Consider the following 14795-nt stretch of genomic DNA (forward strand, 5'->3'; position numbering starts at 1 on the left):
GGGGAACGGGAACCCGGTGCCGCTCTGTCCTGGCTCAGGGGAACGGGACACCCGGTGCCGCTCTCTCCCCGCCTGGTGCCGCTCCCAGCCCGCTGCGGCCCTCCCGGTACCAGCCCGGGCCTGCCGAGCTCGCCCGGTCCGCAGCCACTCGGCGAAGGCCGGGAATGTGTGGGCACGGCCCCGCATCCCCCTAAGAACCCGACTGTACTTCGCGGACAGGGAGACCGGCCCTGAACAGTTACTGAACACCTCCATACAGACACAACAGTGCCTGCAACCCCCCATTTTTTTTCTTCCCAGAATTCAAAATAACCTCTTCCCATTAGTGGCTCAGTCTCTTTCCTCATGCATTCCTTCACATCAGCAAGGTCTGTGCTGCTGCCATTTTCAGCTTATGGGACATGGGACTGACTTTGGAAGTCAGTGAGATGGAGGGAAACGCTAAACACATTAAGGCTGTGCAGGCCTTGAATTATTGTACTAGGAACATCAGTGACAAATTTAAGGAACAGCTCTAGTTTGCAAATTCTACTGCTCTACTGGGCCTAGGTAGCACCATGAAGCCATCATGTGGGAAAGACCTGGCTTTCAATGAAACATGAAACAATACCTTTCTGTTCAGATGCTTCCTAAGTGAAGAAAGGGCCCTGTCAGGATAATGAAGTGCTTAATTAAAAGCAAGCGGCCTTGAATGCTCTGTCTTGGAGATAAATGTTTTAAAAGCCTTTTCAAAGCTTTAACAAAACAGTTCCCTTATTACCAAAGCAACGAAAGATAAAGCAGTAAACATCAGTGAGTAAAAACCCTGGACTTACCTCAGGGTAAGACCATTCTGGTGAATAATCTGTCACCATGAACAAGCGCCCACTCTGCTGCAGCAACCCCAAAGTGCCTTGTGCTGCAGCTGCCGAGACCACCTCAGCCACGTGCATGTATGCCATGGTGCTGGCTCCGTTCTCCGTGCTGCTGAGCTGCATGCTGGCTTGCTGAGGGCTGCAGCAAGGAATGCACATTTCGGCCTGGTTGTACGTCGCTCTGTTACTGTCTTCAGGCTGAGACAGTCCAGCACTGTCACCTGACACCAGCTGGTGTCCATACAGAGCATTGCTCCCACCTTCTACTGATATGAAATCATTAATTAGATCAGAAAACTGGTTGCTGAAGGAGATGTCAAAGTGGTCTAAGTTAAGCTCCATGTTGGAGGAGTTATTTAAGCTAGGATGGGCCACAGGATAGAGTCCTTGTACCATGTTTCCTTGGAGAATAGGGAGGTTGTTTCCATTCCTGATACCCCCGTTGGCCTCAGGCTGCAAGTAGTGTTCTGTGTTGCAGGCTTGAAGATCCCCTGATTTAAGTAGATTTTCATTTCCTTCTGCCTGCTGGGAGGTCTCCATGGGAACTTCAGCTTCTGCAGTCATAGCCTGGAAGTTTGCTTGGAACTGCATGAGCTGGAGAGAAGAGGTGGACTCTATTCTGGTTTCCACTGTGCCGTTACAGTTGGAAGTGGTTTGGGACGAGGGCTCTGTTTTCACATTGGAGATTCCTAACGTGTTCACAAATGAGCTACCTGTGTCATTCAAATTGTTGTGAGTGTTTTGCTCAAGGGGAAGAGGTTTGGCATCCTGCAGAAAGAAGCTGGGGGAAGGGGTCTGATGGACGTGAGGGCTCTGGACGGTCTGATTGAAGCTGGAAGAATAGTCCTTGTTGGAGTCAATGGCACTGAAGTCCATCTGCTCCAGGGTGGTACTTGGGCTCAGACCTCCTCCAGATGGAAGTAAACCTGAACCAGTACTGAGTGTGAGAGTGTTAGATGCAGAAGTGGAGGAAAATGCTTCTTTGGACATCTGTTGTTCAAAAGATGTGTCCTCAGTTTTAATTTCTTTTTTGATGGTTGTATTGAAGTTGAAGCTGCGTTCTGTTGTCGGTGACTGCCTTATGTTGGTATTGATGCTGTCACTTTTCATACCTCCTCCACCATAAGTCTGCCCTTGCTTGGGATTGTTAAGAAAACAGTCTGGGTCAAAATTCATGGTGGTTTCTGGAATTTTCCTATTTCCTTCTAAAGTTGTGGAGAGCACAAGTTCCTCAGAGACAGTGCTGGGTAGCATTGACAAGCTTTCTGAACTGCCAGTTGTTGGAAAAGCAAACTTGTGTCCGTCTGAACTCACAGCAAGTACCAGTCCTTGTGCAGCTGCATCTGAGGACAGAAGGTGTTGATTTGGGCCAGACGTGGGTGACATTGTGTACACAGCTTCACTGGTGACTTCTGACATAAATACGGTGGCACTTTGTGACAAACTTCCCATAACTGATGCTACAGCCATACTGGACACACCAGTGACAGCTGGGCTATCTGCCATATCTGGGTCGCTGTTTAACCCACTGCTGATGGACACAGGAGAATTCTGGGTCGTGTCAGGCACCTCCACCTGGTTGGTGGAAGAAACCTCAGTGCTGTTTTGATGGAGCAACACTGGTTTTGCCACTTTGCCGTTCCTCTTCTCTCGGCTGGAGGCCTTGCCGTGACTGTGCTCATTCTTGCCTTCAGAGACATCGTTATTTTGTACCTCTGAATGAGTGCTGTACCCACCTGTCCTTGGTTCAACCTTTGGTGATATGATGCGGTGTTTGGCACTGTTACACTTGTGATGCACACTGCTTCCTGCCCCTGTGCCAGAAAACAACAGTATTTGCCGTTCAGTAAATACAAAATTAGGACAATGCTAGTTGTGTATCTCGTGGCTGTAGCAAGGGACAGCTATGCTTGTGCATACATGTGTGAGAGTGAGTGAGTACACATGAGAGAGCAGGAGGGGCCTTGGAAATAAAACAAATTTCTCACCAGTGCCAGAAGTACAGGTCCTGTCTAATGCACAGATCCACTGCACACAGTGACAGCAACCTCACAACAGGCACACAGACACCCCCACCCCATGTAGCACCTGCCCCCTTCCTCCCTGCCCCAATCAGGCAGAATCTGTGACAAGTTTCAGAGTTATTTAAATGTGCCTAATCTCAGTGCAAAGTCTGCAGCTCAAGTGCTGCTGTTGTCAGCTGTGGCACAGTGCCCTGCCCCATCTGCCCCATGGGCAAGACCTCAGGCCCTGGAGCACAGATGCTCAGCTCTCTGTGCTGGGTGATGTCAGGAAGTTTGACAACCACTCTTGGGGCCTGGATGCTGAACAGTAATCAGGAGGTGACAGATGCCACATCATTCCCCTGTCCCTGGCATCACCCTGCTGCCTAGACTGTAGCCCACATCTTCCTGCCATCACTGTGTCTTGCAGTTGTCAATCAAATTATTAAATAAGTAACCTATTAGCGATACAAAGCATTCTTGCCCTCCCACAAGGATGGCCATGTGTTTCTCTGACTCTCAGCCATTCCTGTGCTGACAGACACATTGTACTCTGAGAGGAGCACACAGAGCACATGGTCAGCACTGAAGCTGCTGAAGAATGTTCAAGCAAGGGCCACCAGGAGAAAACCCTCCATGAATTAAACCTGGCCTGCAAAGGTAACATCACCTGCATTCCTGAGAGCTTGTAACCAGGCAGGATGAAGTAAACAATTCTGTCTGCAAAGGCACCTTAGTCACAAACTCTGGTGCAGGGACTGCTTTTGCTGTTTAAAGAACAGCAGCCCATGAATTTTGATGTTTCTTTCCTTAATTGATTAATTTTCACTAGAATGAGGTAGGAACATTAATTACAGAACTGTAGAACGACTGAAGGGGGGAAGAAGCCTCCTCCCTATAGCTCATGGCTACAATTGCAAATGCCATCTTCTGGGCAACATAAAGCATCCATGTAGCCACTGCAATTTGCCAAATCTTTTGTTGTTTGCCCTTGAAGGGGGACTTCTCTATTATATGTTCAAGATTTGAACCAGGTCACTTAAAGTAGTTCAAGACAGTGCTTTTGAGACTAAATACAATATTAAATCTCTCTATTCTCCTAGGTACAGAAATGAACAGGAACAAGGGAAAGGCTTTCATGCTGCTGTATTTGTGAATGACAGTAAGGGATTGGGAATGTGTGTGTCAATGTGCAAGCCAGTTACAAAACAAAGCAATACTGTTATGTTAAAAAGCACTGAGCAGACTTAGCACAAGACAAAACATCAAAGGGAAGAATAAAGGGATTCATGTTCAGATCTGCAAGCCTGGATCAAATGCTGAGCCTTAAGGGGTGAATTTTAATCCAAACTCAGGTATTTCAGAGGTCATTATTCTTATTTAAGCCTTGATTGTATAATGCAACTGCTCAAGAAAAGAAGAAAAAAATAAACCCTTTGAAGCACTGACAACTTTCCTTTATAAGTTTTGCTAAAGACTAGTTAATTTGTCATATACTTTATTTGACCAAAGTGCTAGAAAGGAGCAGCTATAAAGCAGATGAGTTGGAAAGTGAATCACTTAGCTTCCTGCTGTCTGTGGGAAACACTAACACTAAGGATGCTGTTTCTTGCTACTGTAGTAGCAAAAAACAAGGTCAAACAACATTCAAAACAAGGTCATCTCCTTTAATAGGAAAGAGATCTGTATTTTCATGATATCTAAATAAGACCTATCTTATCTCAGTGATACCTTGAAGTTAACCACCTGAGCACTTCTCCAAAAAAGTGAGCTGCTGGGCAAGGAATTCAGAGGGTGAGGTTGGAAGAACATTAGATTTTGAGGCTTTGGTAACAGAATTTGCACATATAGAAGAGAATATACCTTTTTGAGCAGCTCATGTATGGACTGCATTTATTAGAAAGCATTGACATTTTCCCCAGAAGTTCCTGCATCTTTTTATGTTTGCGACTTCTGTCAGCTGTGAGTTCATTGTGTCCCAGTGTTTCATGAGACAGCATTTTTATCACCTCTGTACTACAAACCCTGCTCCCAGACTGGGTGAAGCTGAGTCACTCTGTGCCCTCCTGAGGTACTCACCCAAGGTACCAGTGCAGAGACAGTTGTGTGTTCGAGGCTGGGGCTTGGTCTGGTGGCTGTCAAGGATCTGCTGCACGAGCTGTTCCACTGAGAACCCTGAACTGCTGTTGCCATTGCTGCATGTCCACTTGATGCCATGAACTGCAAAGAGTACAGTAAAATTTCCCATCAGAAACTGCAAAAGCATGCCAAAACCATCAAAAGCCACTCCAAAATTACCAGCAAAAATCCATTCCTGCTGCTTTCTGTGAGAACTGAAAGGAGACCTATAAAAAGCAACAGTAATGGATACTGGTTTACTATTCTCTGCTCCTTGGTATCAACAGGCTTCCAAAGGCAATTCCTGAATTAAGTATATATAGAGGAAAAACTCCTCAGTGGAGTATCTGGCTCTATTTCAGTCTGCTGCTAACAGGAACTCTGCACCTGCAATGACTCTCTGTAGTGCCGGCAACCTTCACTGAAAACCCAACAAAAGCCTTGGTTCCATTGAAGTAAAGCAGTATAATTCCAAAGAGTGTTTTGGAATCTTTTTCTGTCTAATATGAAAACAAAATCAGCTTTATAGTAAAATCAGCAGCCAAAAATACACCAGGGTAACCGCAAATGCAAACCTGCCAGGTCTTCATTGTCAGATCCCAGGTGGCAGCAGTGAAGGCTGACTCATTTTTTGGGAGTGACTAACAGACACTGTGTGAGTTCCTCCTCAGAGTTGGATGACCTTTTAGTAATTTGGGAAAATGGACAGGTGAGTGATGTTACAGAACATGTTGCAAACTGAAGCTATTTTCTTGGGAACTCTCTGGGCCTGTTAGCTATTTAAATAAGAATGCCAGACTACATGCAGATAAATGATTTGAATAAAGACTCCCTCTCAGAATATTTTAGTTACAGAATTTCCTATAATAGTGTTATTTGCAACCTGACTTACAATGGAAATGGCACTTATAAAATATTTTATCCACAATAACTGACTCAAAGTATCTTCTGTCTCCTTTAATGTCTCTCTGAGCAATTTATATGTGTGTATTATTTATTTATCCTTTAAATGCACCACAGCTCATGTGCAGATTTTGAAAAGTGCTGATAAGTGGCAACATCATTTCCAAGGTGTCCTCATGCCTCTCAGCTTCTTTCCAGGAGTGTCTTTGCCATAATCTACCGAGGCACGTTCCTTGCATGTTGTGTTCTAAAATCCTTAAACCAGAATACAAAAAAATCAAAGCCAAAAGTCCCAAGGACTTAGGCTTTGTAGTAAAGACACAGATCCCTGAGTAGTGAAGGTCCCTGATGAGAAGCAGTGAAATCCTGGCAACAGCAGCTTGGGCTGATGCTCCTGTACAGCCAGAGGCTGGGGCACAAACCAAAAGCAGCATTGTGCAAGGAGATCGGAAGCAAATGAAGGGATGTGTGTGACATCTAATGACTGTGGTCACAGGGGCAGCATATCCTGTGAACAGTCTCCTGTTCTCTCTGATGCTGCTCACTGAGTGTGTCACACACAGCAGGTGGAACAGAGCTCCTGGATCTGCTCTGTGAAGCAGTTTTATTTCTTTTTTTGTTACCTGTTGCTATATTGCCTCATCACCCACTAATGTCACTTTGCCTAACAGCATCTCATCTTGGTCTAGTTTTATACTGCAGAATTTACATTGCTATTGGCCAGGCTGGATAACCTGCAGAAATACTGTAAATCAGGTTTACAAGTATTCTTCCCCATATCACTATTTAAAGTGCTGCAGATAGTTTTGTAATAATTCCCTCTATGTTTGTTTGATGACCACATTTATTGTTATCATACCCAACAGATTTTGCTTTCTAGTACATTCACAGTTTTAGGTTTTCTCTTAACACCCAGTCTTTATTATTACATCTAAGCTAGACATGCTTGCCAATTCACTACCTCTGCTCACGTTCATTTTATTATTTAAGATACATTGTTCTGTCACCAGTGATATTGTCAAATAAGTTATGTTCAAGTAGCAATTTTACAAAAAATACATTGTCAGTGACATTAAAATACAGCCAAGTATTTTGGATGCTTTCAGCTATACAACACAAAGTTACTGAACTGTAATTATTATTGGGAAACTTTGCACTAAGTAATTTCTGGTTACTTCAGAAACACTTTGCTAAAGAAGTGAGCTGGTGTCCGTGTTGTTGGGTACAGAAAGTCTGTTTTACAGCAGGATGGCAGTGCTGCTCCCTACTGCTGCTAAATCCTGGGACGAGCATCGTGGGGGCAAGTCTGGGAAGTGAATCACAGCTCAGGGTTCGTGTATTCATGATGATGGCTCTTAAGTCTGAATCAAGCTGTGAGCTAGGAGCTGAGGCATAATGGACAGCTTTATAGCTGGGTACTTAAGAGAACCATGCCTATTATTTTCAGGTCCTTCCAGCATAGCAAAGTCCCATTGAGGATCAATTGCTGCTGAGGAAAGGTCCTTTCTGGCCTTGCTCCAGCTGATCCTAAAGGGCTCTAGCTCCAGCTTCTGTCCACGTGGTGCCACTTTTTTTTAGTACTTATGTTTCCCATATGCTATGAAGGTTATAAAATAAAAAAACCAGTGAAGGGTAACAGATTGCAAAAAAAGAATGTCTGGATGCTTAATGCAAATTATCCACTATCTTGGCACATCCAATATGCAGATTTTCTTCCTCCTTCTTTTAAAGAAAGACTCCTGTGCCTGGTGAATTGTTAGTACTGAATACCAAACACTATCAAGATGGCTTTTAACATGTCACGCTTGGCTTCCTGACACATAATGAATCAGCAGGAAAGGAGATTTCTATACGGAAGAAAGTGCATTATGAAAGGAAGGCTAATAAAAAGCATACACACATACTCTTCCTGCTTCTTAGTGGTTTGAGAAGTGAAACCACTGTAGAACTATGTTTGATTAAATATAGCCATAATATATGAACACAAAAGAAAAAAAAAAGAAGTCTGAAGCTTAGCAGAAATTCTGGAAAGGATTTTAATCCGGATTCCTGTTCAGACTCCTACTGCATTCCCTGATAATTTAAAATAAAAGCTGTGAACTGCTTCAACACTTTCCTTTTCAGTGATAGCATGGAGGGGTCTAAAAGCTGCTGCATTACAGCAGCAACACACTCCTCCTGCCACACACCCTCTGCACAGCGCCTGCAGCGCGAGCCAGGCAGTTCTGGTGCTGCACTGGGTGCTCAAAGGAGAGAAGTGAGGCTGGGGGAAGGTCCACAACTCAGAGTGCTAGTGCTGCTCCCATCTCTTTTTATGAGCTTGAGCTCTCACCTTTCCTCTGTCTTCCCTTTTGAAGACAAGGCAATAAAAATGACTTTCTGATAATGTCCAGCAGCTCCTTGTTCATTAGCACTTCCAGGACTTTGATCACCACAAGCAAAACAATGAAATATGATCTGAATTATCAGCAAAAAGGCTGCTCAGAATCCAAGGGAAACTTGCACACAGAAACACGTGAGTGTCCAAGTTTCTTACAACACCCTGGCTATTTCTGTCTTCTACTACTGTTCCTGGTACTCAGTCCTTCAGAATTTCCAGTCCTCCTGTCTTGCAGATATCTTCCTCCCCCCATCACCTGAACCCTACCTCACTGTCTCATCATCACTCTAGACCTAACACCATCAACAGCTGTTTCCCTGTTGCCCTCCCTATGATTTCCTTACCCTAAGCAAAACTTCTCCCTAAAATGCCCTTCCACATATAAATCTGATCATTTCACTCCTTCTGAATGCTCTTAGACATTTCTCTTTGCCACTTCAAGCATTTTACACTTCCTGATTTTATTCCAAAGACCTTGCTCTTCCATACCACCCCCCAGAACACAGCTTACACATACACACACATGTACAGTACATGATGAAGCCATTCCCTACACCCCACATGTGGCTCCTCTGCCCCAGTTGATAAGTCTTTTGTTACTTGAATAACAGCAAGATCTCCCACGTGAAACTGCTAAATTGGATAGAGTGATAGAGCTAGAATATCTAGAATCACCAAGGTCAGGTTTCTGTTTGTCTCTTCCTCCCGATGTATCTCGACAGCCTGCTGCAAGCCCTGGTGTCAGAAGTCCTGCCCTCAGCTACTCCTGACCCACACAAAGAGCTTTAAAAATCCCCAAAGTTCTGCTGGGAGCGGGAGCTTTGTCCAGCCCCCGTGCCTGCCTTGCTGCCCACATCCTGCTCCGCCAAGTGTTGACACCGAGAGGTGTTTCCATGGCGATGGTCAATTGGAAATGGCAGCCTTGTCCCTTCAATTTCCACTGCGTTTTGTTGACAGAAGTAAAGGCCTTGCTCTGATTTCTCAGTTTGGCTGAAGGATATTTCCATTAGATTTATCCTTTCGTACTCAGACGCCCACACACAGTTTAGCTTTGATTTTCCAGCCTTCCATTTCCACTCGTTACTGGTTGTGAAGGACAGGTTTACCTGAGCCTCACTGCTGGGGACAGCAGTGACAGCCCCTGAATGTTAATGTGTCCTGCACGGACTCACACGGGCGTTTAGCTCGGAGCTGTTCTTTAAAGAGATGTCTGCCTTCCAAAACAACACCTTTCCTGGAAGGTTCGCTCAGATGCAGTGGGATGTCCGCAGGGACGGGGCAGAGGTGCTGTCCATCGTCCCTTGGAGGGGACCAGCGGGACAAGGCACGACTCTTCCGAAGCTGCTCGGAGCAGCGCTCCTGCCGCTGTTTACAGACGCGTGGAGTCCAAGGCTCCTCGCATATGGCGGAGCAGAGTGGAAGTCACCTCTCCCGCTCGTCCCGTGTGGTGCTCGCCCTCCTCCGGCTGCGGCTCAAGGGCACCATCACCATCCCCCTCCTCCTCCTCCTCCCGCTGCTGCAGACGGGGACAGCGCCCGGCGGCCGCCAGGTGGCGCCAGCGGATAAGGAACGGGCGGCGGGCCCGGGCTGAGGGCCGGGCTGGGTGCTTGGAGCGGGACCGCGTGTCCCGGAGCCCCCGGCCCACCCGGACAGGCCTCAACATTTCTCTACAGTTCATTTTTCATTTTTTTATTTTCTCCAAGCTTCTTTTATTTATTCATTTATTTCTTTTTTTAAGCAAAAACCTTGTTTGGCGTATTTGGGGGAAAAAAATTCCTCATAAACACGGCCCTCACGGAGAGGGCCTTGAGCCTTTGCCAAGGCTCCCAGCCCTTCTCCCCAGGGCTCTTCCCGGGGGTGCCAGCCCTCCTTCCCCAGGCTTTCACCTCTCGCTGGCACTGCCAGGAACGTGTGGACACACACCTTTGCAGATGCTCTGGGACTGAGTGCCAATTGCTACAGCCGAGTGGGAACTGGGAACAAAGGCTGGTGTGCCCATGGCCTCCTCAGAGAGGTTTGGCAATTGGGTTTAACACCCGAGTTTTAGGGGGTCAGGAAACGATTTGGTTTAGGTTCCTCAAGTTAGTTTCCATTACTGCTAGTGGTTGTTTTCTACTGGATTGCTGTCAGTAGTCAGTATTTCACTTTGGTGTCTCCAAGAGCAGCTGAAAGGCACCAGCTGAAACAGTTCCTGATTTTGTTCTTTTGGCGAAGTGGGACTGTCTACAGCAGGTAAAACTCGAGCACAGGAGAAACTGTTTCCCTATAGAGTGGCTCAATTAGGCACGGGATCAAGCTTCCTCTGGGGACATAAAGGCCATGGCAGATCTGAGGGAGAGGAAAAGTGTATTCTTAAATGGGACTCCTGTTTAGAGCTGCACACCTGCAGTAGTGAAGGGGCTGGGGGAGGATGAGAAGTTGAGCAGGTGGCTGATGAACAGAAGGCTGATGCTGGCCACACAGACAGTGTGAACAGGGGTATTCAAAGTCCAAGGGGTGGGTGGGATTTAAGAAACTATCTAGCACCTTCTATCGTGTTCTCATTTTAATAAAAATTCAGACTATTACAGTAAAACTGGATGTCAGCATTACTAAACCCAATGTCTTTTTAAAGAATCTACATTGCTTTCTACATGGTCAGCTGAGCTAAGCTGGCAAGCTTCAGTTTCCATTGAGGGGTATTTTGGAGCTCAGACAAACTGCTTGGGGAATTGTAAAATTCATCCCATGTAGCATTTTTGTACAACTGATCTTTTAAGATGAAATATAACCCCAATCCTTAAATAGAGTTACTGAAATTGAATATAAATTCAAGCCAAGATAAAACTCCCAACAACTCAATTCTTCAAACTGCATTAATGCCAATTGCTGCTATTTGAGTTTTGTTCTGAGCTACAGTCGTTTGATGCCTTCTCCAGTGACGACAGCGCAGGGATGCAGGTTGAGGTCACCTCCAGGAGGTCTGATGGCTTCAGTGACACAGAATTAGGGACTCTGGGAAAAGGCAAGAGCAGCCCATGCCCATTGACTGATGGGCAGATGTGGAACTTTCAGCTTGCCCAGCTGTGGCTGCGTGCAGGCGGCACAAACAGGAGCCCTCAGTTCCTACACAGCAGAGAAATGCAAAAAGCTTTTCCTCTGAAAGGAAGATAGCTCTTAATTATAGTGGACCTGGAACAAGGATTGCAATGTAGCACCAGCTGTGAGCTTGTAAGTCATACTTTGCCAGCTGAAGGATGAGAGAGCCAAAAGGGGATGATTTGGAGAAACCCCCAACATGAGCTGGCCCACAATTTGCTGATCATATGGAGTTTATATACAGAATTCTGCTGTGATGGATTCTGCCACTGAATTTGCTTTTACCACCAGATGCCTCTAAGGACATCTGCTAATCTGTTCAGAGAAATCTCAAAGCAAGACTGTAATGGGACACAAGGGGGGAGGAAATTGAAAGCTATGCCAAATTGAGGCTCATTCTTCACACCAGGCATCCTGAAATGACTTACAGGTGCCTCGGACAACATTCCTGCAGAATTTTCATGTATTATAGCTATTCACTTTACATAAATGTACCCAAAAGTTGCATTCATACCAAAGCAACACACACACAACAACCCTTTGATTGAGGCACTCAGCTGAGATGCTCCCAACAGTTGAATTATCCCAGGTCTGCCATCCATGGAGGTATCACAGCTTCCCTGGGCTCCCTGACCTTGCTGCCACCTCTGAGACAAGGGGCCTCATCTCCAAAGCCTGCAGGGAGAAGGGAATCATCCTGTGGGAGGTCTGGAATGTGTATGAGGCCTTCCAGGCTCACATGCTTCAGTCTTGAGGACTATTGAGTTAAGTCTGACAAGCCAATGGTGATGGTCCAGAGAAGGCCATCAGGAGGTCATGGACATTCCAGTGTGAAGGCAGGTGACAAAAAGATCAGAACTAAAGCAAAAATCCAAAGCCATGAAAGCTGAAGTCAGGCTGATTAATTAATTATTTACAGTCTCAACTCAGCTGGAGGTGTTGAGAAAATCTCAAATCCTTAGAGCATCTGCAGCATTTACCTTTAATGGATGTTCAGATGGGTTCATTTCAGTCTCTTAATTAGTTCACACACCAGCTATGTTAGAACAAGTTAATGCTGTTTCCACAAAGCTCTCAGAGCTCTATGGCCACTCCAAAAAGGTGTTTTTTTAATCCATAACCACCAGTGCAAGCACAGTCACAGAATGAGCAAACATCACCCCTGCAGCCAGCCAAGAAGCTCTCTCTGAGTTCAGAGGGCTCCTTCAGGAACAGGGCAGAAGCCACCTCTCAGTACCCAGACTTCAGTGCCCCACTCTGCTCACAGGGGTGACAAGGCTGGCAGCAGGAGCTGGTGCCTCTCCCTGATGCTGCTGGAGACTTGCTGGAGCCTGGACTGACTTTGGAATGATGCAGCAAGGAAGGAAAAGGGAGTTGAGCGAATTATGGATGCAAGAAATGTAAACAAACTCCCTGATCATCCCAGCCAGGGTCTCTCTGCATTTCAGGAAAAACAGTTTGATGTATTTGTCTGGCTTGGACACCAGGACTGATGCTGCTCACCCTGCCAGCCATCTGCCACATTGCTTTTAGTTCTCCAGGCACACATGGCCAAGAGAACATGCTCCCACACCACTGGCTGCCACACCACTGACTGTCTGCTACCCTCCATTCTGATAAAATGCTTTAATACCTGACAGAGGTCAACAGCTTTAACACAGCCCAGGCTGAGTAGGACTTAAACAAACAGCACTTGTCAGTGAGTCAAGAGCTGGATGCTGCCACCAACCTCTGACCAGGAGGAAGCATTTTCCCCAAAGGCAGAACTAATATCAGCTCCTCTCCCTTAATCCTGAGGGACATCAGTGGTCTGAACTGGGAACCTACCTGCAGGTACAGAGGGCTTGGACCCCCACACACACCTTGGATGTAATCATCACTAACTTGTCTTAATTAAGAAATTCTAATGGAAAACAGCAACCAAGAAAACAAAATCATCAACAAAACCCCCCCACAGCTTCTAAGTCCAGAGGAATAAAAAACAACAAACCCCAACACAGAACAGGTAAAAGGGTGAGACTGTCACTGTACCAGTGACACCATGCACAACACTTTGATTAAGCCATTGACAAATCTGCTTTAGGGCAGAGAAATTTGGAAACATCAGGCAATCAAACTGTGAAGTCTGTGAAAGAATGTGATTAATGCAAAAATGTGATGAAACTAATGTGCTTGGCTCCAGAATTTCATGGCACACCCTATACTGGAACCAAATCTGATGGCTTCTTGGCGAGCGGTGCCCCTCTGTGTTCCCTGAACACGGTTACCCGTGTCCTCTTTGTTTTCTAGGTCTGATCAGAATCCAAAGCTTTTATTGTAGCTACATTTCTAAGGATGTGTTTCCCAGGATATGTACCCATAAACAGAGACGTGTACATGCATATATACTCTGAATAATTGCGCAGAATTTCACTCTTCCCTCCTGAGACATAAAAGAGCCAAGTGTTATTAAATTTACGGCGAGTTCGTTGTAGTTTTCACATAATTTTCTTGATGCACTGCAGATTTTTTAACAGGCTGCTGTTTCATTTCCTGTTTAATGTTAAGGTACTTGTCCAGTCTCAGCTACACCAACATCCTGGATTTCTGTCTAAGTTTACCAGCCCCAGGGGCAAATGTGTCATTTTCTCTATCCTCCTCTGCCCTCCAGCTTTGTGTGGAAAAGGAATACATGGGTCTGCACAGTTCAGAATGCAACAAAGGACTGCAAACTCAGATTACCAACACTGCAGTCAGCACGAGGCTGATCTTTCACGGATGGCAGAGACACATCAAGATGCACTCCATGGCTGAGACCTCCAATTACAGGAGGCTGGGCATGACACCAGCATCCAGGCAGGGCAGGGGGCAGGGACAGAAGCAGACCTGGTATTTGTTAACTCACATTTGGTATTGTGGCTTTTGCAGTTAATTTTCTCTTGGTTATAGACCCACTTTATGTCTAATTTTTCTTTCATTGCAAAAAGAGGTTTGTGTGCACATTGGAATGTGCTCTCCAGGGAAAACATACAATATAACTGTGATGCAAAGGAAAATATACACCCAGGCAGATGCAGAGGGGTTCAAAGAACTGCCTGTCTGAGGGAAAACTTCCCCACCACTCTGCACACCTAAGCAGCCTTCCCTTCAGGCTGCATAGTTCAAAACTGTAGGAAATGATGCTCAGCTCAAACCACTCAGTTCCATGGGGCCACCTGTAAGCTACAGCAACCCACTGTGACCTGACAATGCCCACCCAAATATGGAGTGCCCTTGGAGGAATCCACCTGCCAGTACTGCACAAGCTCCTTGCAAGTGAGGAGGTGCCTAAAAACAGCCCTAGAACATGTGAGAACATAGGCACAATTCTTCCCCAGTGTGCAGAGAAGACCTGTCTGGGGACAGTCTGGGCAGCTCTCATACCATGCATCCCAGAAGTGTTTCATATTGGAAAGAAAGTGTGTGCAGATGCAAGCTGAA

At 45.9% G+C, this 14795-nt stretch overlaps 1 protein-coding gene across 6 annotated transcripts in view; it reads right to left on the reverse strand.

Annotated features, from left to right (window-relative positions):
• Window positions 1-14795, reverse strand: part of CAMTA1 (calmodulin binding transcription activator 1) — a 234801-nt gene that overhangs the window by 41150 nt on the left and 178856 nt on the right. For all 6 annotated transcript variants that reach the window (XM_015648182.2, XM_015648184.3, XM_015648185.2 and 3 more), the window contains 2 exons: window positions 4937-5077; window positions 816-2668 (listed from right to left, as the gene is read on the reverse strand). In XM_015648182.2, the coding sequence (XP_015503668.1) occupies window positions 816-2668; window positions 4937-5077 (1994 nt within the window). The remainder of the gene's footprint in view (window positions 1-815; window positions 2669-4936; window positions 5078-14795) is intronic.

This window comes from Parus major, chromosome 21, assembly GCF_001522545.3.
Source record: "Parus major isolate Abel chromosome 21, Parus_major1.1, whole genome shotgun sequence".
NCBI lineage: Eukaryota > Metazoa > Chordata > Aves > Passeriformes > Paridae > Parus > Parus major.